Source organism: Prinia subflava, chromosome 4 (assembly GCF_021018805.1).
Source record: "Prinia subflava isolate CZ2003 ecotype Zambia chromosome 4, Cam_Psub_1.2, whole genome shotgun sequence".
NCBI lineage: Eukaryota > Metazoa > Chordata > Aves > Passeriformes > Cisticolidae > Prinia > Prinia subflava.
This window is the reverse complement of record NC_086250.1, coordinates 72030699-72056091: the sequence shown is the minus strand read 5'-3', so window position 1 is coordinate 72056091 and position 25393 is coordinate 72030699. Positions and strand designations below refer to the sequence as shown.

The following is a 25393-nucleotide window of genomic DNA, read 5'->3' as shown; positions in this document are numbered from 1 at the left end:
CGAAATGGAACTGTTTCCACAGCAGTGCTAATGAGAGGAGTTAAAAAAAGGAGTTTTTATCAAGCTGATGTTTTCCTTGGGAGTGATTTTCCACTACAAATATTGCACATTATGAAGATACACACTTTAATTTTCTGCCATTAATTCCCTTTGGACAACGATCACGACAATGTGGAGAGGAGCACTTCAGCTGGAAGAGATTCCTGCTGGAATCCTTTGTTCCAAAGGCCAGTTTCAGTGAATTCTGAGGAGCACCACAACCCCAGTGCTCAGTTGGCTTCCACACCTTGCTATTAACGTAAATGGGGCTGCAAAACAATTAGAGACTCGGCCATACATTGGTGATAGAATTAGTTCCATACATGATTTCAAAGCTTTGCACCTGCATCAGCTTAATTGGACTCTGCCACACTCGAAATCACCGAGCTGAATTTTCTCATTTCGAGTCATATTATCAATTAGGACTTTTTTTTATTATTTTTTTTTTGCAGCAATCAGGGGCTGGGAGTTGAAACATCCTTACCTAGGCTGGTTTTCCTGGGAAACGTTCTCCCCTCTCTGGTACCCACTGTCAGCCACCTGCGTGGTGGAACGCTTCACAATCTGCTTCAGCTCCTGCTCCAAGCGATCCTGGATGGCTTTCACTGTTTCTGGGATTTTCTTCAGCTTGGCCAGCCCCTTGATGAGGATCCCCATGAAGACAGCGCTGTTCTCCTCCGGATCCAGCTCCGTGTCCTCTTTGATCTCCAGAAGGCTCGAGTCTCGCACTGGAAGAGATTTCAAGCCCAGATTTTATCAGCTGAACCCAAAATCAGCGCCCTGAAGGAGCAGCACGGGAGCTGCTCTGGCTTCACACAGCTCCCAGCACGTGCAGCAAGCAAGGGTGAACAGGGAAACCAGAAACACTTGGATTTTGGGAGAAAGTGGATGTTTCTGTTTTCCTGAGAGTTTCCCTGGACACAAACACAGCAGCCTGCACACTGCACTGATTTAGGAACAATTCATGGCACAAATTCTGTGTTAGGAAATAGAGGAAGTCCGGTGCAATTGAGATATTCATAAATGAGAAGGTGCAATATCCCTACAAATCCCCTGAATGTGTTTCAAGGAGCTCAAACCCACTCTGTTTCTTCCCCAGCTGTTTTTTCCTTGCTGTTTTCCTCACAAGAGAGGAATTTTCATTACAAACACTATCAAGCTTAAGGGACTGCTGATGAATTCGGTAAAGTTTCCGCTGCCGAAGTGACTGATTGTTTGATTTTATCTTGTTCTGCTTTATTACGTCTGTCAAGGGCTTGATGAAGTTACTCAAATCTTCCAGCAAGGCTTCTAGAAGGGTAAAGTGAGAAGAATTAGAGAGGGTAGTGCAGACATGGTCCTGAAGTAACAGGGATTGCACAGGGAGAAATCCTGTTGCTAAGCGACAGGGGATGGGGAAAGCAAGAGAGAACTCTGCTTGTTTTAAGTAGGTTCATTAAGCAACATTTCCTAATTTACAGATAACACCCAGCAACAACAAAAGCGTGCCTCTGTTAAAGACTGGGTGAAACATTTAATAAATATATTTAAACACTTCTGTGAAGTTAAGTGTCTGCAAGGCAAACTGAATGAAAAGCATCTTGGAAAGATCTGCAGCCACTCTGTGCCATCCACCACGCCAGATCCTTGGATTGGAATTAAAACCCAAAGGCTGTTACATCTGACTGGGGCTGAGCCCTGAAAAGGCTGCTGGGTGACAGATGACTCCCCTGGTTTCAACTCCTCGACAGATTTCTCCCTTCGAAGCTTTTCCAAGAAGCTGAAGAAATGTCAGAAGAGCCAGCAGAAGGTGGAGGGAATGTGGCAGGAGTGGGGAATGGCTCAGGGAGCTCCTTAGGCTGAGCTCTGACCAGCCATAAGAGCAAGACCAAAAAAAACAACAGCCCAAGGATGGTGCCAGTTTATAAATAATCACAATAAATGGGTAATGCTCCCCTCAGTGCCAGTTTACACCAAGCTCAGCCCCAATCACTCAAGAGGTTCTTTTTTTCCTGCAGTGGGATTCCAAACCCTGCGCCTGTGGCTCAAACCGAGCTCAGGGCTCACAGGGTCTCACATTTGACCCCAGAGCAGCAGGAGAGAGTGGGGTGAGAATGGATCCTGCTCTGGAGCCAGGCTGGGAGAGCTGGGAATGTTCCCCTGGAGAAGGGAAGGATCCAGGGAGAGCTTCCAGCACATTCCAGGGCCTGGAGGGGCTCCAGGAGAGCTGCAGAGAGGCTGGGGACAAGGGACAGAGGGACAGGACACAGGGAATGGCTCCCACTGCCAGAGGGCAGGGCTGGGTGGGATCTTGGGCAGGAATTCCTGCCTGCAATGGAATTGCCAGAGCAGCTGTGGCTGCCCCTGCATCCCTGCAATGTCCAAGGCCAGGCTGGACACTGGGGCTGGAGCAGCCTGGGACAGTGGGAGGTGTCCCTGCCCATGGCTGCAGGGTTGGACTCGATGACTTTTAAAAAGACTCTTCCAACTCCAAATTATTCCATGATCCCCTGAGAATGAACATCAGGAAGATCAAACAGTGCTTTCTTCTCTCTCACACACATTTCTTTCAATTAAATGTGAGCAAGTTACAGGACAAGCAACTAGAAACACCCAGAACACATTAATTAAAAAAAAAAAAAACAGCAGAAAAAGCAAGGATAATAGAAAGACATTTCAAACACCAATTGGAATTTAACAACTGGATGCAGACCTGTTCCTGCTCAAAGCTCTGCTCCATCACAGACCTTTCACCCCACAGAGCTGCCAGGACTTTGTGGCTGCAGGTCTGGTCCCTGCCCACTCTGTTATTGTTATTTGTTATTCTCCATAACCCACAGCAAAACTCAGGCACGGACACAGAAAATGAGGTCTATGGAACCAGAGCTGTGAAAAAACACTGGAAATGCTGCAGGAAGAAAGGTTCAACCTCTTCTTTAAAGAAAACCAAACCCTAACTGAGTTCAATGCAGATATTTCCCAGCCTCAGCAGCCTCTCAGAGGACAGGTCCCATCATAAGCAGACTGTAAATTATTCTTAATTTCACACAATGAACACCCAAGAGGGAGGAAACGGAACCGTAGCCAAATGTGAGGACAGCATTTAAGAGGAGTAAAAGCAGCAATCTTGTTGAGAACTCTGCCAGCACCCTGAGACAAACACTCTTCCATTTTCCAAAGAGCAAACCAATTTCCAACATCCTCAAATAGTCAGGACATTGATCTACATCTCTTCCAAACAAGAGCAAAGTGAACAATTCGATATCTGGGAGCTGCACACGGCTCTGGAGGCTCTGTCAGATGTGGCTGTTGGATAAAACAGTGGGAACTTGTTTTTTCAGTGTGTTCCCTGCACATTGGCCCTATTAAATTGGCCCTGGGTGTTTTAGGGCCCATTTATCTGTGAGATCTGCCAAGATCCCAACCCTGGGTAACTGAGGATGTCCTTTCCTCGTGTCTTTTGCAGTTCAAACATCCCCTTCTGCCATTTAATGTCATCAAGGGGCTGTCTGAGCACAAAGCTCTGGGCTGAACAAGCTCCTCCTGTCCCCTTCCTCTTCCAGAAAGGCATCAAAGGACCCAGGCATTGATTAAGGAGTTCACCTGGAAAATTGCAGCTCCCAGTGGGCAGAGGAGTCCCTGGGTGAGGAAAGCTGTCCCTGAGCTCAGCTCCCAGAAGGGAGAGCTTTGTATTTACTCCCAAACTGGCAATATGAGTAACTTTGTTATTCTTTGGGGTGAAGTTATTCCTAGCTTGGATTCTTGGAAGGAAGCAGGGGGAGAGCAGAGCTGCCCCCCTGGACTGTCAGAGACTGGGCCTGTGCAGTCTCAGGGCTGCTGTTCCCTGAGATTCTCCTCGGGGTTGCTGTTCCGTGAGGTCTGTGGGGTTTTTGAGCTTTTCTTGCCCCAAATGTCTCACCCCGGAGCCAGAGCAGCCAGGCTGAGTCCCCAGTCCGAGTTTCCAGGGTTGTTTATTCTCCATCATCTCTCAGTTCTGTCCCAGCTCTGCAGGGCGTCCCCAGCAGAGCAGGACACGCGGGGGACTGGGCGGGTCAGAGGGTCCCGGACCCTTTGTACCATTCCCTGCCCCAAACACATCCAAAATGAACTTTTTATTGACAGAATCTTACCAATACTCACTGCCTATGCTAACATGTAATTTCTACTCTAAACCAATCCTTAAAATCCAACTCAGCAGAAAATGGGGGGAAAGAACAAGAACAAGGAGGACAGGACCACTCCCCAATTCCTCCATTTCACCTCTTCAAACCCAAATACTAAAAATCCTAAATTCTACATTTACACTCTGTGATAAACTAACTACTGCTTATTTTGATTTCTCTTGGCTTGTGATTCTTCACACACTGTGGGCATTCACTCCATGGCAGGGATCAGAGGCAGTGTCCTCCTGGGCTCTGTGTGAGGCTGCCTGAGCCCCTGGACAGACCCCAGACCCCCTGTCCGGTCCCCAAACCCTCCAGGGTGGCCACAGGGATGTCCTGGACTGTGACAGTCCAGGAGCTGGGCTGAGCCTGTCCTGGAGGGCAGAGGAGGCCAGGAAGGCTGGACATCCTTCAGGAAGGAAATCCTAAAGGCATTTTTAGGATTTCCTAAAGGAAATTAGGAAATTTAGGAAATCCTAAAGGAGCAGGCTGTCCCCATGAGCCAAGGGATGAGCAGGCAGGAGAAAGACCAGCCTGGCTGGACAGAGAGTTTTGACTGGAATTCAGGGAAAAGGAGAGTTCCTGGCCTTTGGATGAAGCAGCCCAGGAGGAACAGAAGGATGTTGTGAGGTTGTGAAGGGAGAAAATGAGAAGGGCCAAAGCCCAGCTAGAACTTCACCTGATTATTGCTGCAAAGGACAATAAAAACATTTCTATAAATACATCAGCAATCAAAAGTGGGCCAGGGAGAGTCTCCATCTTTTGCTGGGTGTGGTGGAAATAGTGACAAAAGGAAGAGGCTGAGGCACCAAATGCCGAAATACCTTCTCTGCCTCAGTCTTTAACAGCAGACCCCTGTTCTCAGGGCAGCCAGGGGAAGGCAGGGATGGGAGCAGAACAAAGCCTCAGAATCCCAGGGAAATGGTCAGTCCACACCACCTGGACACTCAAAGGTCCCTGGGGCAGCTGGGATCCACCCAAGAGCTCTGCAGAGCTTTTCAAACCTCCAGCAGATCAACTCCACCCACCCCAGTGCCGGTGCTGAGGGTGCCTGGGTGCTCTCACCCAGGTTCAGCAGCTTTCTCCAGGAGAATGTTCTGGGAAACAAAGGCTCCACCAAGGTCTGGGCAGACCTGAGCCATCCCCAGCCTTGCCCTCACCTCCAAGGGCCTCACTTTGTCCACAGAAGATCAGGCTGGCCAAGCAGGACCTGCCTTTCCTGAACCCACTCTGACTGGGCTGATCCTCTCGTGAAAAACAACATTTAAACACATCTTATGAAAAGCCTCCTAAGACAACAGCTTGAAGGAGTGATGGTTTTGCCACATTCTCTAAAAAAATTGCAGCCATTTTCACAAATTTTTCATCAACCAAACCATTTTTCATCTGGAAATGCTCAACTCTGTGTCCATGCAGGCAGAAACTGAGCCGTGGGTCAAAGCTGAAATTCCCCACCTCTGGAATTACCCCTGCTCTGATGATGCCCTACAAAAATCTCTGCTCCAGCTGGAATTCATCTGCTCAGTGCTGCCATTTCCCAAGGAACCAACCTGCTGCAAGGAGCTTTTTAATAGCTCCGCTCTGATCCCTAAAAAGCCAACTTTGGGAACTCATTGCAGCAAAGCAGCTGAAAAAAAGGCTCTTGGGTCTTGTTTTTCATGCCAGTGAACGGCCAAAATTTGCTGCTCCTCATTACTGAAGGTTTCATTATCCACAGGCTTTTATGGGAGTCTTGTAAAATTTAATGTACTATTTTCCATGATTTATGTCTTTCTGGTGATATCCTTTGTACCTTCAATCCTTCCAGAGAAAAGCACACGAGTTCCTGGTGGCCCAAAGGCATCATTTCAGATTTGAAGGAACATCACCTGCTAATTCCTGATGCTGAATCCTTGTTCTGACACGTTCATGGAGCTACAAATGGGCAATTCCTGCAGAAATGGAAGATTTGGGAATTTTCTGCTCTGCATCTCTACTAAACCCAGAAGAAAACCCATTTCAAAATCCTCCTAATCTATACAAGCATGAAAATCAAGTCTCCAAATAAAAATAATGAGTGCACTGTAGCCAATTATTTGATGTTGGGACCACACAGAGGAACAACTCATGAAATCATACAAAAAGAGCAATAAAGTATTGCTTTCCTGGCTTTCACCACACAGACCTAAAATCTCCCAGATTTTCCCTTTCCTTCCCCAAACACAACCCCAGGTCATTAAATTTTAAGAAAAAAATGACTAAGGCAATTTACCCAGCTGGTGTCAGATCCTCAGGTGAGGTTCCTAAGAAGAGAAGAAATATTTTGAGGATTTATTGAGCATGTTTGGAATAGAGGCACCTGTGACAAGGAATTGGCACAATGGCATTTCTTAGATTCACCTTGAAAATTGGACATTCCTGCAGGAATTCTGCAGGAGCAGGTTTAGAGGTCTCCACATGTTGTCACAGAAATCTCTGGTTCTTGAAGAAAGAGAGCCAGGAACAGTTCCTAGACCTGACTTTAGAACCACCACACTGCCTGGCCCTAAAAACTCTTTTTTCTCCAAAAAATCATTGAAATCAATTAGAAATTCAGCATAAAATCTACATATGCCACCCACAGCAGTATTTACTGTCACCACCAGCTCATCTTCTGCAGGATTTCTAAGAAGCATTGTCCCTAATTTCCCAGGAAAGGGCACTCTTGGGTTTGCCAGCACATTTTAGAGTTCCAGGAAGAGCCTGGCAAAGCAGCAACCTTCCTAAATACCTTTCAGAAAGTTCAGGCAGAGGAAGAGAAATTTATTTCTCTGAACTGGCACGAAGGGAAAGTGTTACTGGTGAGCTGCCACATCTGCAATCCTCAGGTGAGCGTCACCGACGGGTTTGTTTATTTTACGTGTGGCAGGAACAGCTTTAATTTCCTTATAAAGATTCTACAGCACAAGGTAAAGTCTCCTCTGGGAAGGGAGTGCAGGAAGGACTCCAAATTTTGGCATCTTTGCTGGGGTGGGATGAATGAGTCAGTGCTTTAGAATGACACCCATTAATATGCACAGACACTTTGTTTCATCAATAAAAAGCCAAAGAACTTAAGTGGCTACAGGCAGGAACAGCTTTTGTTATGCACAGGCATAAGTTGGAAATTCTCTGCTAATTGTGCAGTCCTGGAAAAGGCTACTTTTCAATAAAATCACACGGGGAAAATAATCTCCATAAGTACATTGTGCACTTGAAGCAGAACCATGTGCATATTTTGTGCAGATCAAATGTTTTCTGTTAAAATCCACATTTTTGCCAGGCTGAGGGACACTCGCCCAGCACTTCACTGAAGGATGCAGGGCACAAACACGAGCAAAGGAAGAAATTTGCTGGGTGTGAAGAGCAAGGAGAGATCTGCAAAAAAGATCAGGAGGGGCATGTCCTGCTCTGTTCCTCAGCTGTGAGGTGGGAGATCCCCATCAGCTCCATGAGTTCAGACCTTTTGGGTTTTATTGCTATACAGAAGAGCAATATTTTAGGGGGAGGAAATAGCAGACACTATAAATTTCACTGAAAAATGAGTATTTTAGCATTTAGAGGGGTTGGAACTAGATGTTCTTTCAGGTCCCTTCCAACCCAAACCATTCTATTTCTAGTGGTGAGGCTGGGATTCAGGTTTTTGTGGTTTATTTCCTCAAAATGCTGTGATCTTTTGCAAGAAAACTCAACTAACTTCCCACTGATCACAGAGCAGAACAGGAATTTCTAAGTTTTTCCCTCAGAACCTTCATCTGGTTCTTCTCTTCAAGATTTTGAGTCACCAGGCTGCAGTTTCCTTCCAGCTCTGGAAGTTTGTGACTCCTCACAAACCTCCAGGACACAGCAAAACAGCCCCAGGCTCCAAGAGCAGCCTGGCAGGAGCAGAGCTGAAGAACAAAACCCCTCCAGGAGCAGAAGATAAGAGCAAATCAAATGGAACAATCTCGAAGGCAAATGTGACAAAACCAGAAACAAAAGGACAAAAGAATTAATAAGGCTGCAAAGAGAAGGGAAGATTCTCTGCATTTGAGGAATACTCAAACAGGTTTGAAAGGGGGAAGAGACTGGAGGTCACTTCTGTATTATTCATCAAGGACAACCCCATTTATTAATCTCCTGAAACAATACAAAGATTAATTTCCCCTCTCTGCAGCCCTTCCAAAGCCTCAGACAAAGGCACCAGTGAAAGAGTTCTTGGTGTTTGTTGCAGTAACACGAATAAAAGATCAGCCCCAGATTATTCCTGTGTACAGCCAGACCTTCAGTCAAAGTTACAAAGCTCCCACAAGGAACAGGTTTGACCTTTTGGCTCCCAGACAATCAAAAACTTCAGTAATATCCACACGAACCTGCTGCCAGCAGTAAATAATGCTGAGGAAACCTCCACACTGCAAATCTCTGCTGCTCAAGGGATCAAGAACACCATCAAGGTGAGAACAGGCACGGGAAACTGAAGCTGCTGGGGGTTAGGAGAGGGAAAAGATCATTTTCCATGAGGGAAAAAAGCGAGTTCTGCCCCTGGACACAGCACCCACTGGTTTTATGACACTGCACAAATCACCTCTCAGGTTTTTGTCTCCCCTGAGCCACCCGGGGATTATTTTCCTCCTCCTACTCCAGCAAAAAATCAGCTGAAGATCTACAAATGAATATGGATGGCTTAAATACTCACTGCTGGAGCTTCCAGGAGTACTGAACTGGGAAGTCTCCAGGAATTTCCGAGGTGTGGATAAATTAGTGACATCCATCAGAGGCACAGGAGAGGCGTCTTTCACCAGGGACCTGCGTGAGGCAAAGAATTAAAGCAAACAGTTGATTGTTATTTACAATGCTTATTCACAACAAATAATCCACTTATTCCTTACATTTTAAGCCTAAGAAATAGATGTTCTCATTTCTGTGCCTTCTGTCAACTTTTTAATCCTCCAAACTTCTTTATTCCCATCAGAAACCTCCAACTTTTTTCCTGCCCTTCCCATTCCTGCTCTGAGCACAGCTACGTGCATCCCTTCCCAAATGAACCTCCCTACCCAAAAATAAAAACATTTTCCACTTTTCATCATCAATTCACATTGTATTAATTGCCAAAAATGTGTCCCACTGCCCCAGCTGCTGGATGTGGCAGGGGAACACAGGCAAGAAATCGGTTTTAGAAGAAAGAAATGTGGAAGTCTCCTATGATGGAGCTCAGGATGTTTGCTCAGAGGTCAAAATACTCATGGAAAAGTGAAAAAATGAGGGTTAGGCTTGGTATCCTGCAGGAGAACCACCCAAAGCCACAAGCCACCCTTGCAGCAAGAGCTGCTGTTATCAAATATCTGCAATCAGGGAAAGTGAAACAAAGAGAATCCAGAGTAAGAGAAAAGTCCCAGTAGCAGCCACACAAAAGTGCAGTTAATTAGCAGTGCCCCAGTCTGGGTACACCAAAGCTTTGTGGTTGTTTTTAATTAAGAAGATGAGTAAGGAAGAGACTGATGACTTGCTAGCAACCCTCCTTCCTAGAAATTTCAATTTCAATCAATCCTTTCTTTCATAAATTCATTTAATGCAACTGGCTGTCTTGCCTCGTATTTTTGGCAAGCAGATTTTTATTCATTCTCACAATAAAAAGCTCATTTATCTTTTCTCTGCATCTCTATCAAGTGCTGGCTCCCCTTTTGCTCCCCACTCTGCAAAAATTATCTCCCAACACTGCGTCTGTCTTTTCCAGCCACTTTTTCCTTCCCTGCAACAACTCAGAATTAGCAAAATCAGGAAAAAATAGCCTGTATTAACTGAATTTCCACTGACCACAGGCACCAATCAGGGAAGAAGTTTCAACAACTTTAAAACACCTTGGAGACACATCTGAACCAACACATTTCAGCTCAGACACTTAAATATTGCGGCCTCCATCTCATCCCCTTATGGTTGGTTGGGAGGCTTTTAAAACTTGGGATATTTCCTAGAAAACGAGCAGTTTCTCCCTGACCTGAGCCTCATGACCATGACATTTGTAGGAAAGGGATAAAATCAGAGAAGGGAGAGAATGCACAAAGGAGCTGTGGGAAGCAGCAAAAGAGAAGCATTGAGAAAAGCGAAAGAACGCGAGCGGGCTCGGAGGTGCGACAGCAAATCTGAATTTCCTGCTCTCCCAGGCACAATCCTGAGGGGTTTGCATGCCAGAAATGCAGGTTTGAGTGCAAGGGGCAGGCTGGGGCCGGGGAGGGCTGTCCCACCCGAGCCTGGCTCTGTCCTTGCCGCGCTGCCCCACGCGGTTGGTGGATTTGATGTAGAGGTGCCGGTGCAGCTCGTCGATCAGCACCAGGTGCAGGTTCATCTTCTTGCTGTGCAGCTCCAGCCTCAGGTCACTGAGCCCCTCCACCTGCAGCAGGGGACCCTCCAGGGAATCCACTGCTGACACCTGGGGGGAAAAACGGGACAATTTTCAGACATTGATTCGTTCAATTCTTGCCGTCAACTCATTGGATTTTGCAGAGTTCCTCTTGGATTAGGGGAGTGTCTGAATCCCGTTCGAGAGAGAGGGGAAATGTGGGAAATGGATTTGTAGGGAATTCTCAAAGCCTGACAGGAGGCTCACACAGTCTTGTGCATCTGTGTGCAAACTCTGAGATGAGAAATGCTGACTTAGAAATGCCATGGGATAGGATGGACATTGTTGAGAGAGAAATGGAACTGGAAACAAGTTTAGAAACAAAGGAAGGCCTTGCAGATAAGAGCAGATACTTTGGAGAAACAGAACTATGGAAGGTGCATTGTAGCAGGACCCACCAGGGGTAATTTTAGATGTTTGGCTTTAAGGCATCAACAGCACTGGGTGGCACAAGCTGATAGGGCAAGAAATGGATTATAATGGATTGTAATGGATTGTAATTAGGAAATAGTTTGGCTTCTGATTGTGATGGTGTGAATTGTGACATCTGTACTGCCTCACCCTTCACATGGGACTGAAAATGGAATAAAAGTTTTTAAAACACCTCTCAGCTGCCCCATCCCTGAGTCAGAAAAAGGGATAATACAACGGGGAGGGGAAACGGGACAATTTTCAGACATCGATTCATTCAATTCTCGCCGTCAACTCATTGGATTTTGCAGTTTTCCTCTTGGATTAGGGGAGTGTCTGAATCCCGTTCAAGAGAGAGGGGGAAATGTGGGAAATGGATTTGTAGGGAATTCTCAAAGCCTGACAGGAGGCTCACACAGTCTTGTGCATCTGTGTGCAAACTTTGAGATGAGAAATGCTGACTTAGAAATGCCATGGAATGGGATGGACATTGTTGAGAGAGAAATGGAACTGGAAACAAGTTTAGAAACAAAGGATGGCCTTGCAGATAATGCCAGATACTTTGGAGAAATAGAACTATGGAAGGTGCACTGTAGCAGGACCCACCAGGGGTAATTTTAAATTACTGCCTTTAAGGCATCAACAGCATTGGGTGGCACAAGCTGATAGGACAAGAAATGGATTATAATGGATTATAATGGATTGTAATTAGGAAATAGTTTGGCTTCTGATTGTGCTGGTGTGAATTGTGACATCTGTACTGCCTCACCCTTCACATGGGACTGAAAATGGAATAAAAGTTTTTAAAACACCTCTCAGTTGCCCCATCCCTGGGTCAGAAAAAGGGATAATCCAACAGGGAGGGGAAACGGGACAATTTTCAGACATTGATTTGTTCAATTCTTGCCGTCAACTCATTGGATTTTGCAGTTTTCCTCTTGGATTAGGGGAGTGTCTGAATCCCGTTCGAGAGAGAGGGGAAATGTGGGAAATGGATTTGTAGGGAATTCTCAGAGCCTGACAGGAGGCTCACACAGTCTTGTGCATCTGTGTGCAAACTTTGAGATGAGAAATGCTGACTTAGAAATGCCATGGAATGGGATGGACATTGTTGAGAGAGAAATGGAACTGGAAACAAGTTTAGAAACAAAGGATGGCCTTGCAGATAATGCCAGATACTTTGGAGAAATAAAACTATGGAAGGTGCACTGTAGCAGGACCCACCAGGGGTAATTTTAGATGTTTGGCTTTAAGGCATCAACAGCACTGGGTGGCACAAGCTGATAGGGCAAGAAATGGATTATAATGGATTATAATGGATTGTAATTAGGAAATAGTTTGGCTTCTGATTGTGATGGTGTGAATTGTGACATCTCTACTGCCTCACCCTTCACACGGGACTGAAAATGGAATAAAAGTTTTTAAAACACCTCTCATTTGCCCCATCCCTGGGTCAGAAAAAGGGATAATACAACAGGGGGGAAACAGGGCAATTTTCAGACATCGATTCATTCAACTCTCACTGTCAATTCATTCAATTTTGCAGTTTTCCTCTTGGATTAGGGGAGTGTCTGAATCCCAGGATGATTCTATCCTTAAAACTCTTCTAAAGCAGAAAATCTTGAAGTAATATTTTATTTCTGTTCCCAAACAAATTATGTAGAAGGGTCCAAAGTCCAAATAATTCAGATTTAATGTGCAGCCTTCAAATATTAAGCATATGTATAAAACAAGTTAGTGAAAACACAGTTCTTTAATAAAAATCAAAGCATGGTTTATCCCCAAATAAGAGGATTATTAAGTAGAAAAGTGTTAGAAGAAGATAGTGACAATGGTGTTTTATAGTTGTTCTTCTTTCCATTACAGAAACACCAAAAAACCCCATTATTCCAAATTCCACAAATGGGAAGAAAATGGCTTAAATTTAATTTGCTTCAAGTCATGACTGAAAAAGCTTAGGAGGGCTCATCCTTTAGGCTGCACAAGGGTTGTGTCCTGTGGCTACACCATTAAATATCTGAAATAATGCCCAGCTGACACCTCATGAGCACTGAAATTTCCTGATTTCCTTTTCTAGCCTAAAAAATAAACATTGACAGAACCCAAACGCAGACAAAACCCACCAGGAATGACAAATCAGTGCCTAAAAGCAACACTCTCACTGTGCCTCCCTCCCAGTTGGTTTTCTGTTGAACAGAGATTTCCAGTTCCTAATAAATAAATGATGGCACCCATCTGCAGCTTCCAAACCCTCCGTGCTGATGTTGTAAGAAACTGGAAGGAGCACGTTTGGCGTGGAGAGGTTTAAAATAAAATTTAAAACCCCCATTCCCTGCTAACTGAGGAGGCTGTCAGTGAAATAAGACATTTGCTTGCGCTTCAGGATCTCAGTTCAGAACAAACCTGTCAGCCAAACATTAAAAATTAAAAGCAAAGATACAGTGAGCAGCCAGCCCAGCTGAGAGCTGCTCCCTCAGTACCAGTAAATATTAACTCTGCTGAAAGAACATCCATCACCAGTGTATTCCTTTGCTGGCCTCCAAGCCCAGGAAAAAACCTGGAATATCCACGGGACAGCCAAACTTTTGATATTAATTTTTAAATCTCCTCACTTGATACACAACACTGTCCATTCTCTTCCTCCACAGTATCCATTTGGGAACAGTTATGGAAGTTTGGCCATCACACATCACTAAACCACCCTGAAGATGAAGGAAAAACCCAATTTCCTTCTCCCCAGAGGAGGTGGCAGAGCTCACACAAGAGGAGCAGCTCAGACACCACGTGGGAAGCTCTGGCAGAAGAGGAAACGTTCATTCCTCTCTTCTTCTTTTGGCACGTGGAGCTTTTTTCCCCAAATTTCCCCATTCCAAAGGCACTCTGCTGAAAGAACATCCATCAGCAGAGCACTCCTGGCCTCCAAGCCCAGGAAAAACCTGGAATATCCATGGAACAAACAAACCTTTTACATTAATTTTTAAATCTCCTCACTTGATACACAACACTGTCCGTTCTCTTCCTTCCCCATTATCCATCTGGGACTAGCTGGGGATGTTTGGCCATCACAAATCATTGAAGGAAAGGAAAGATGAAGGAAAAACCCAATTTCCTTCTCCCTAGGAAGGTGGCAGAGCTCACACAAGAGGAGCAGCTCAGACACCATGTGGGAAGCTCTGGCAGAGTTGGAAACGTTAATTCCTCTCTTCTTCCTTTTTTCCCCAAATTTTCCCATTCCAAAGGCACCTGAACCCCCTCAATCCCTTCAGGGGAGCTGCAACTGCCCTGGGAGCTGGGCCAAAAATCCCACCAGAGCGAGGAGTAACATTTGTCATCCTGAGAAAGTGAGAGATGAAAACGCAGCCAGAAAAGAGGTGAAACCAGAGCAAAGTGACATTAAAAAAAATTCCAAGGCATCCAGGAGAAGTTTTCTCTGAAACGCAAGGAACGGGAATTTAAATTTTCATCTCAGTTCTGGTTTTGTCTTGCCTGTTCCTAAAGAGTTTTTTGCTCACAAAAAAAATATATTAAGGTCAAAATGCAGCTGTCAAGGACATCTTTTAAGGAAAAAAATGGAATATTCAACCATTTGTTCTACTCATCTTCATGGAAACCAAAGGAAGGTCTCCAGTTGGTTTAGATGGCAACAAATATAAATATTGTACTAAAACCCAAACATTTTTCCTTTCTGCAGTTTTGATCACAGAAAGATGATTTAGGTCCTGGCAATAAATCAGCAACCAAGATTATATTCCAGAATAAAAAAGATGAGATTAAAACCTTTGTGTGCTGGATGAGCCAGCCCAGAACAGCGTAAGCGACCAAAAGGAACCAAAAACATCAATAAAAAATGCACAAAATTTAATATACACTAAAGGCAGATCAACAGTGGAACTTTAGGAGAAACTTTTTTGACTTTATGCTCCCAACACACCAAAACTTGGATTATGCAAGAGATGCCAACCACCTTTCCCTGGTTTTTAACACTCCCATCACCTGCTGGCTGCATCCAAAAGGACTAAAAGACGTGGAATTGGACAGAGAGAGGAAGAATTATCCTGCAAGACTCCAGTTAATGAAATAATGGAAAAGCAACCCAAGAAAACCTGGAAATTAGTTGTTCAGAAGGACTACAAGTGGTTCAAGGGTTCAGGAAAAGCAGCTGATGGCTCCTCCTGGCTCTTTTTTCAACACACACAGCTCAGTTCAATGGAAATAAAGTGATTTTTGTTTGTTTTTCTGCAGGGGATCACGTTATTGTGTTAGACTAGCTGGACACAAAAGAGAATTACAGGTAAAAGCTCCCTCACATTAATCTTTTGGCAGGGGCTGGGGTGCAGAGAGGAGCCACAGCAGCACAGAGCAGCTGGAAAAGGGAATCAACAATAAACAAATTGTTATTCTTGTGGATAAAAACTGCTTTACAATGAGCAAATTGTACCAAAAGAATGGGCAGTCCCCACCAGCACCTTTTTAATTCTTGAATTCAGCTCTCTGTCCCACTGAAAGCTGCTCATGAACACACAATAACCGTAATTTAGTCAAACACTAATTAAAATATTGGCCTGGATTAGCACAGAATTTGGCTTAGATGATCTGATAGTAATTCCTGATGTTCAAATCTTCTTATCTCTCTCTACTCATTAGTACCTACAACAAGCAAAGAGCCTTTAGGAAATAGAGATGAAATAAGCCTGAAAAAAGAGCTGTGCTTTGTATAAGCTAAAAATTGCAAGTTTATAGAAAATAACCGTGGCACCAGCACCATTAGGCAGCTTGTTTAAAGGTCACAGGCAGTTTAGAGCAGGCCTTAATTGCCTTAAAAAGAAAACACAGCTAAACACTTGCTTAGTGTAACAGGCAATTTGGAAGGGTTTAATTCAGCATTTCACAACAAACGAGAACCTAAGTGCTAACAAGGTATTTGTCAAAATTCCTCCTTTTCTGACTTCAGCCAAAGTTTTCCAATCTGCTTACAGTGGAATCTGTTTATTCCCTCAAAGGTTCTGCTGAACCCCCACAGGCCTGCAAGTGAGCAGGGAGAAAGTGGAAAGTCTCAGTTTGATGCTTTTTTTATTTTCAGGGAAGGGAAATAAAATAAATTAATGATAGAATCATCAAATCGTGGGATGGTTTGGGTTGGAAGGGACATGAAAAATCACCCAGTCCCCATTGCAGGGACAATTCCACTACCCCAGGGTGCTCCAAGCCCTGGCCAGCCTGGCCTTGGACACTTCCAGGGATGAGGAATCCACAGCACCCTGTGCCAGGGCCTCCCCACCCTCCCAGGGAAGAATTCCTTCCTCAATTATTAATGATTTTACTGGAAAACCAAACCCTTTCTGGCTGGGAAACCAGCCTGTTCTGAATTTGGATAACAGATATGAAAACATGAACACACAACTGAGAAAGGTTAAAAGAAAACAACGTGGTGGGTCATAATTCGAGATAAAATAAAAAAGTCCTACACAAACACAATCTGACAAAAGGGAAAAAGCTGAGCCCTCGGAATAAAAGAGTAAATAAATAAACAACAACTCAGAAGGTTCCGGCTGCCTCGCTGGTGAATACAAAGCTGACATTTAAAAGGAGAATTAATCTGCTGCTTTTACAAGGGACTCACTTTCACACGGTACAGGAGAAAATGAATAAAAACCAGCTTAAATAAGTGCAGGCAGATCTAAACAAGCAGGTCAGGGAATTCCACCCGCACCTGACGTGCAGGAGAAAAGGACTGAGCCTGGAAACTGCAGTGGAACAGCAAAGTCCAAAGGACTCGGCAGTGGGCAAGGAGACACAAAATTCACAAATGCTGATCCCTCTCTTCCCTGGGAAACCCTGGAATAGAAGTCCTGGAGCAGCCCCTGGATCCCTGGAATGGCCAAGGCCAGCTTGGATGAGGCTTGGAGCACCCTGGGACAGTGGAAGTGTCCCTGTCCACGGCAGGGGTGGCACTGGATGGACTTTAGGTTGAAAAGTGTTAGGAAAAGATAGTGAAAATGTTGTTTGATTGTTGTTCTTCTTTCCATTACAAAAACACCAAAAAACTCCATTATTCCAAATTCTACAAACGAGGAGAAAACGGTCTAAATTTAATTTGCTTCAAGTCATGACTGAAAAATCCTTGAGGCTGCACAAGGGTTGAGTCCTGTGGCTACCAAACTCAATTCCAACCCAAACCTGTGAGCCACAGTGCTGTGAGAGGCACAACAGCAGCAAGAAACACTCCCAGGTGCCACCCAGCTCCTGTGTCACCCAATTCCTGTGTCACCCAATTCCTGTGTCACACAGCTCCTGTGCCACCCAGCTCCTGTGTCACCCAACTCCTGTGTCACCCAGATTCTGTGTCACCCAGCTCCTGTGCCACCCAACTCCTGTGTCACCCAATTCCTGTGTCACCCAATTCCTGTGCCACCAACTCCTGTGTCACCCAACTCCTGTGTCACCCAACTCCTGTGCCACCCAACTCCTGTGCCACCCAACTCCTGTGCCACCAACTCCTGTGTCACCCAGCTCTTGTGCCACCCAACTCTTGTGTCACCCAGCTCCTGTGCCACCAACTCCTGTGTCACTCAATTCCTGTGTCACCCAACTCCTGTGTCACCCAGCTCCTGTGCCACCCAACTCCTGTGTCACTCAATTCCTGTGCCACCCAGCTCCTGTGTCACCCAACTCCTGTGCCACCAACACCTGTGCCACCCAATTCCTGTGCCACCCAACTCCTGTGTCACCCAATTCCTGTGTCACCCAATTCCTGTGTCACCCAGCTCCTGTGTCACCCAACTCCTGTGCCACCCAGCTCCTGTGTCACCCAATTCCTGTGTCACCCAATTCCTGTGTCACCCAGCTCCTGTGTCACCCAATTCCTGTGTCACCCAATTCCTGTGTCACCCAATTCCTGTGTCACCCAATTCCTGTGCCACTCAATTCCTGTGTCACCCAATTCCTGTGTCACCCAATTCCTGTGTCACCCAGCTCCTGTGCCACCCAACTCCTGTGTCACTCAATTCCTGTGCCACCCAGCTCCTGTGTCACCCAACTCCTGTGCCACCAACACCTGTGCCACCCAATTCCTGTGCCACCCAACTCCTGTGTCACCCAATTCCTGTGTCACCCAATTCCTGTGTCACCCAGCTCCTGTGTCACCCAACTCCTGTGCCACCCAGCTCCTGTGTCACCCAATTCCTGTGTCACCCAATTCCTGTGTCACCCAGCTCCTGTGTCACCCAATTCCTGTGTCACCCAATTCCTGTGTCACCCAATTCCTGTGTCACCCAATTCCTGTGCCACTCAATTCCTGTGTCACCCAATTCCTGTGTCACCCCACTGTCTCAGCACAGGAGCTGTGACAGACTGAGCAAAAGCCATGGGAAAAGCAACCTGAGAAAAGGGAGGGGAATAAATAAAGCTCCTGGATTTGAATTGCACCTGAAGGGCAGCGAGAAAACGTTTATTTCAGCAGGGTTTGTTTGTGTTCTCTATTTTTACCCACCTGAAAACTCCAAATCACTCCTAACTTTATTAGCAATAAGCGAGGAGCTCCCGAATTTAAGGCTGCAAAATTCCCACATTTTTGATGGACAATGCAGGGAACCACAGAATGATTGGAATCACAGATTAAAAACCAAAAGCCTGTGAAGCACTTGGAGCCTCCACTGCTGGCAACACTTAACAAGTACCTGATTAAACCTGCTTAAACTGCATTTAAAGCTTTTAATTCCAACCTTGACACAAGTTTTTCCAAGGCTGTGTTTCATCTGTAGATTTGCTGCAGTATTTTGGTTGCAAGGTGGATTAGAATGAATTTTAAAAGTGATTGTCTTTGAGGAGGGGGCAGCCAAAAAATGGGATACAGGGAAAACTTCAGAAATAACAAATCCAAAGGTTGGGAATTGTCTGCTAGCAAATTGTCACAGCACAGTGAGAGGTGGCATCAAGACAAATCAGTGAATAGGAATTAGTTAAGAAATTAGTAATTAGTTTTACCCTTCAGGTAAAATCACGGAAAACAGGAAAAGCAGAGACAAGTGCTGATATTCCTGACTGCCACTGCCTCCTTCTCCCTAAAAACAGGAAAAGGAACCAGGCCCATTAATGAGGATTAATGAGGATTAATGAGGAGCTGATGGACAGCACTGGGTGTTAATGGATATTGAGGTGAGGGAAGGAATTGCTCCCAATTTTGTTCGCCTTTAAAAATCTTGTAAGAATCAACAAGCAAAAAGAAAGAATTATAAATTATGATTATGGTTCCTTTGTAGTATTTTGGGAAGAGCTGAACTCACTCCACGGCATGAAAGGATTTGTGAGCAAATGATGCACAAAAAGGGGGGGAATGACAGAGGTGACTGAAGCTGAGAGGGGGAGAGGTTTGGAAAATCACTTTGAAAGATTCTGAGCTACACACACAAAAAAAGTGCTCAGTTTGCAGGAAAACAGCTCATCCTGGGACAAGCACACTGATGTGAGGGGGAAGGAGACAAAAACATGCACACACAGAAGTAAAAGGGTTATTTTGGTCTGAAACCTTAACACAAAGGACAAAAAGCTTTTATTTTTCTGAAGTGTTCCAATGGCAGTGACCAAACACTGTTTTCCCTCTGCAAACTTTTAAATATTTATAAAATTATGTTCCTCACTTGCTGTCCTTTCCTCCAGCTACAGAAATTTAATTCCTTTGCATTTGCCTCAGTCACCCATCAATCATTCCCCTGCCTCCTCCACTCGCTGTAATTCATCAATGCCTTTCTAGCAACAAAGTGCTGGAACCAAAAGTGGTGCTCAAGGAAGAGAGGGGCTAAAAACAAGAGGTTTATCCAACTGCTCACTTGGACCTGAACACAAATTCTGCGATTTCTCCACCAGCATGGACAAATGACTTCCCTAAAATGGCAGAATTGTCTGCTGGCATCACTGAAATTACCCAAGATTTTTTCCTTTCACTTCTCATTTCCATTTTCATCCCAAATGTTTCAAATGCTTTAGTAAAAACTGAATTTATTACACCTTTCTGCCAGCTTTAAAGCTGCATTTTCAAAGTAATTCAATGAGATTTATCTGGATTATTTTAGAGTGTCCCATAACCCTTCAACCATTTTTTTATGGTGTTGGTGCAATGTTTTACTGGGAATAAAATTCTGTCTTACACCCCAGAATTTAAAAGAGAATTCCTGGAAAGACCAGTGATTGCTGGAAAAGCATCCTCAATATTCCAACCCTGCCCCACCTTCATCACAGCCGGATTTCCTATTAAATAAACTTTCCCTGGCTGAAATGAAGGGTTGTTATTATTAGAGCCAAGAGCCTTTCTGATGATGCTCTGGAGAGGCCCTGAGGAGGAGCTGGGGTCGTGCAAACCAGGCAGCTTTAGGTACTAAAACTTCCTGCAGGAGACTGCCCTGATAATGCAAATTACAGCAGGGAAAGGATGAGAGCAAGTCATGGTAACTGTGCCCAGGGGAAAAAAGAGAAGGTGTTTGTAAAGGACAGAAAATCCATGTTCTAATGTGGTTACAACTAGCCTAAAGTTTATTTTTAAAAAATAATCAGAGCTGCATTTAAGGGGAAAAATTACAGATGAGAGACGAAAAGTGATCAAAGAATAAACACCCCCAATCCTTGTGCATAAAGAATTTAGCAGTATTTTACCAAACTCAACCTGGACAAACCAAATGTCCTCAGATCCCCCTTGTGTGGCCTCTGACCTTTCACCAGACACACAAAGCCCACGATTTCCATGTTTGTGAATCACCAGAACATATTCCAAGTACACATGGAATTAATAAAATTAATAAAAACCAAGGTGCCTCTTTCTCTCCTGTCCCTCACCCTAAGAAATCAGCAGATTTGCCAATCTTTAACAATTAATTGAAGCCTCACATAAAATGAGATACAAGCCTGGAGACCTCACCTCTCAAAAGAGAATTTCAAGCAGAGCCAAAATTTAAATTTACCTATAAAAGCATTTCTACAGAATCCCAAACAAACCCAGGTCTCTTATTTCCACTTACTTAATTCCAAAATACAAAACTCTTCCACGTCAGCCCCTGAATCCCAGCGCTGCACTAAAGAATGCAGACACAAAATGAAAGTGTTGGTATTGATTTTCCTTGTTCCAGCTGAAAGGCAGGCAGTAAATAAAACGCAGACTGAGAACTGCACTGCTGTTTTTATTTATTTCATTATTCCAGGCTATTTAAGGTGTGAGAACTCTGCTCACTACGAGGCATTTTGGACTGAAGGCCTCTTGAGGAAAGCCACAGGCGGCAGCTGCAGCCAAGGGATAAAAATGGAACCTCCCAGCCCTGCCCAGGGTTTTGTAGGGAGGTGTTGTCACTCCAAAGGCTTTTCCAGAGGATGAGAATCATGGAATGGTTTGGGTTGAAGGGATCTTAAAGCCCGTCCAGTTCCAACCCCACTTCCATGGCAGGGACACCTCTCACTGTCCCAGGGTGCTCCAAGCCCTGTCCAGCCTGGCCTTGGACATTCCAGGGATCCAGGGGCAGCTCTGGGATGAGATGCTCATTATGGGATGAGTGAGAAGAGGGTAAATATTTTACACACTGAGCAAAAAACACCCTCAGCTCCTCAGAAAGTATTTCAGTATTTTAAAGCCCTTGTTTGACTCCCTCGTCCCTCAGCAAGTTCCTTGTGCTCACTGTTCTGCAGGATATCCCTGCCCTGCTTCACTTCTCCTCCATCTCCTTTTCCTGTGCACCTCCAGTTGTTTTCCAGAGCAGCTGTGGCTGCCCCTGCATCCCTGGAATGTCCCAGGCCAGGCTGGATGTGGCTTGGAACACCCTGGGACAGTGAGAGGTGTCCCTGCCATGGCAGGGGTGGCACTGGGAGAGCTTTTGGGTCCCTTCCCACCCAAACCCTTCTGGGATTCCACAATTTCTGCACAGCATTTCCACTTATTGACACCCCTTCCACTTCTGCCCCTGTTGTCATCCAGTCACTCAGCTGAGCTGTAAAATCCTGCCTTTAAAAAAACAAACCCCCTTTTTTTGTAAAATGCCGAATGTGCTTTGAGAAAGCTCAAAAAAAATCCTGATGTTACACCAGAAAGCAGAGCAGGAGATATATATTATTATTTTCCTGACATTAAAAACCTGAAGTTAAAGTCAACACTGGAAAAGAAAGAGAAGTAGGTGTTGGAGCATTCCCTGCTTCTGGAGAAACAAAATACTGACAGCTTTTTATTCCCTGGGAAAAAGACACAGGAGAAAGATGTGCCCATGAGGAAAACACCAATTCCTCCCTCTGTAACACAAGGATGGGAGAAGTTAAGTGAAGAAAAATCAAAGGGCTCCGTCCTTCCTTTTTCCACCTTCCTTCTTCCTTCTTGTCTTCCTAATAAAAAAAAACCCAGCTGGAAATAGCATTGATCCTCCCTCTTATCCCATGGATAGATTTCTGCACTTTCAGTGTTTACTGCCTGCCACAGGGGCAAATCCAGACACAAAACCCAAAGTAGCCTAAAGAGTTTTTATTTAATTGTATGACATGACCTTGAATTACTTTATTCGACAATATTTCTTCACTGTTTTCAGCATTTCAGCTCTTAAATTATAGAAACAAATGACAAATATTAAGTTTTCCTTGGGTCAACAGTGGAATCGGCAGAACTAAAGTAACAGCACTGCTCTCCACGATCTTGAGCTCATTAATTTATTAATTGCTATGCAGAGCATAATGAATGCACAGCCCAGTGCTGGGGAGACTGGACATGAAACTGGTTCCTCCCAGGGTGAAGCTCCTGCCCCTGCTGCTGACTCTGCTCTGGTTTCTGGTGGTTTGGAGCACTCCCAGAACGTCTCCTCTGGAAGAACTCGGACTCCTCATCCCACAGCCAGGCTCAGGCTTCCAGGGAAGTGACATCCATCTGTCCCTGCCCTGCTCTGCTCCCCTCTCTGCAGACTCATCTTAGGAAGCTCCTCCTGGCTCAGAATTTCCCCTCAAGAGCAGATTTCAGAATTATGGAATGGTTTAGGCTGCAAAAGAGCTCTCAGATCATTGAGTCCAACCATTCCCAGCACTGCCAAGGCCACCACTGGCCCAAGTCCCCAAGTGCCACATGCACGTGGATTTTAAATCCCTCCAGGGATGGGGACTCCACCACCACCACCCTTTCTATGAGAATTTTTCCCCAGTATCCAACCTGACCCTCCTCTGGTGCAATTTGGGGCCATTTCTCCTCCTGTCCCTGTCCCTGGGAGCAGAACCCGACCCTCCCTGGCTGTCCCTTCCTGTCAGGGACTTGTGCAGAGCCAGGAGGTCCCCCCTGGAACTTTTCTTATTTTACATTAAACAAAAACCACCCACAACTGGCTGCACGTGCACTCAAGTGCCCCATAAAAGTGAATATTGCTGTCAGTAATCCAGCGTGTGAAAAAACAGCTCCATTTCAGGCAAATGTACAAAGTCACTCTATAAAACCGGCACATAAAGAGATGGAAAATACCTAAAATGCATTCCAGCTCAAACAGGCATTTTATTTGTTCCAGACATTCCCAAATTCTCCAAAGCTTCACAATTCAAAGGATGCTGGAAATGGGTTCTTTTAGACACCCTGTAATGTGCAATTATAGGACAGCAAATGTGATCCTACTGCCTGTGCTCCTGGAATTATCAAGATGCTGGAGGAACACGCAATGGGAACACCTGATATTTGTGTGCTGCTCTGGCTGGTTTCAGAATCAGAAAGAAAAAAGCTGTCACTTAAAAAAATTTGAACTTCATACAAATGTAAGCTGTCACAAAGTACCTCTGCATTGTGTTTATCCGACTGGGAAAAGCTGCCAGTCTTTTATTAACAATCCCTGCCTGCATTACTCAGTCACTGCACATTAGAACCAGCAGCTGGAGAGTTTTGAGTGATAATGAAACCTGTAACAAGCCATCCTCGGCCGTCTTTTCCAAACAATAAGGGAATTAAAATTTCAATTTAAATGCAGAGGTTTGAAACACGCTTCAGTGGCAAAATTACTTCAATTAATGTGAGTGGAATACAAAGAGCGGGCTGCAGGGATGGGATGCAGCAGGCTGGAATGATGCCTTGGGAGGGATTGCACCCAGGGCTGCAAAGGTTTAATTCTGACTGGAAGGATCACAGGGTGACAGGAACTGCATTAATCAGGGCTGCATTTGTGGGGTGAGGGCTACAAACTCCTTGTCAGATCACTTTGGGTTTCTCCAGCAGCTGTTTACCTTGAGGAATGAAAGCAAAGGACAGGCAGATCTATGGACACCGTGCCTCCCTGACACATCAGTAATGATTTTACATAATGCTCCTATCATATCAAAGGAGAAGGGAATTATCCTGCAGCCAGTGAGTGATTACAACATCACAGCCTCGCGGGGCTGTGTTAACACAAGATGGCAAAAGCCAATGAGCCCGCAGTGATTTTTGGCCAGGGAAAAGCTGCAAATGCAGGTGAATTACTGATTCTTTATACAGGCACATTTGTCTTCAAATGAGAATTGCAAGTGGCTGAAATTGAGTGTTCAATTTCCACTTGAGGTTTCTCTGCATTCCTTGATGTATATTCAAAAAAACCCGTGAAGTAACAGCTGCTTTTTATATCATTATTATTTGATTTATTAGAAAATATTTGCTATGCTGAAAACAAAAACCAAGCAAACACAGAGCAGCAACAGAAATGCTGCAGAAGTCTATAAATCAGAGAGATCTAAAGCTGTCTCTCCCTCATAGCCACAGGCAACTTTACCCAAGCACAGATATTTATATACACATAAGTGTTTATATTTAAAATAAACGCACACAAAATATTGCAAACCAGTAAGATATCAAATACACAGGCTGAAAATCATTTCTAAAGCATAATGTATGAGAAATCTGAAGCGAGGTTATTTTTCTTCTTACACTTCCTAACACAGGTTTCAAATAGGAAATAGATGATTTGTCTGGAATTTTGGAAAGATTTTTTTTAATTCAAAAAGGAACACACAAAAACCCCCAAAAAACCCACAAAACAAAAACACCCAAACAAACAAACAAACAAACAAACAACCCCAAACCAAGCAAACTGGTGAAAAAAGCACCAACATTTCAACTCACACTGATGGCAACTGTGAGTATTTTGGTACCTACACTGAACACCCTTAATTTACACCTCCTTTTTTTCCATCTGGCAATTGAAAGTATCAGGCAAACACCAAATTTTGATTTTCCCATTTCTGGAGCTGTCCAAGGCCAGGCTGGACAGGGCTGGGAGCACCCTGGGACAGTGGGAGGTGTCCCTGCCATGGCAGGGGTGGCACTGGATGAGATTTCAGGTCCCTTCCATCCCAAACCATTCCAGGATTCTGTGACTGCAGCAGGGCTGGCACAGGAGGAGGAACAGAGGAACAAAAGGAAGGTGATGGCAGAGTGAAACCAGACACGAGGATGTGACAGCAACAACAAAAA

The 25393-nt window shown here is 44.7% G+C and overlaps 1 protein-coding gene across 2 annotated transcripts in view; it reads right to left on the bottom strand.

Annotated features, from left to right (window-relative positions):
• EXOC4 (exocyst complex component 4) overlaps positions 1 to 25393 on the bottom strand; it is a 314358-nt gene that overhangs the window by 265658 nt on the left and 23307 nt on the right. For both annotated transcript variants that reach the window (XM_063397129.1, XM_063397130.1), the window contains exons 4-6: positions 10400 to 10584; positions 8854 to 8963; positions 524 to 767 (exon numbers count right to left, since the gene is read on the bottom strand). In XM_063397129.1, coding sequence (XP_063253199.1) covers positions 524 to 767; positions 8854 to 8963; positions 10400 to 10584 — 539 coding nt within the window. The remainder of the gene's footprint in view (positions 1 to 523; positions 768 to 8853; positions 8964 to 10399; positions 10585 to 25393) is intronic.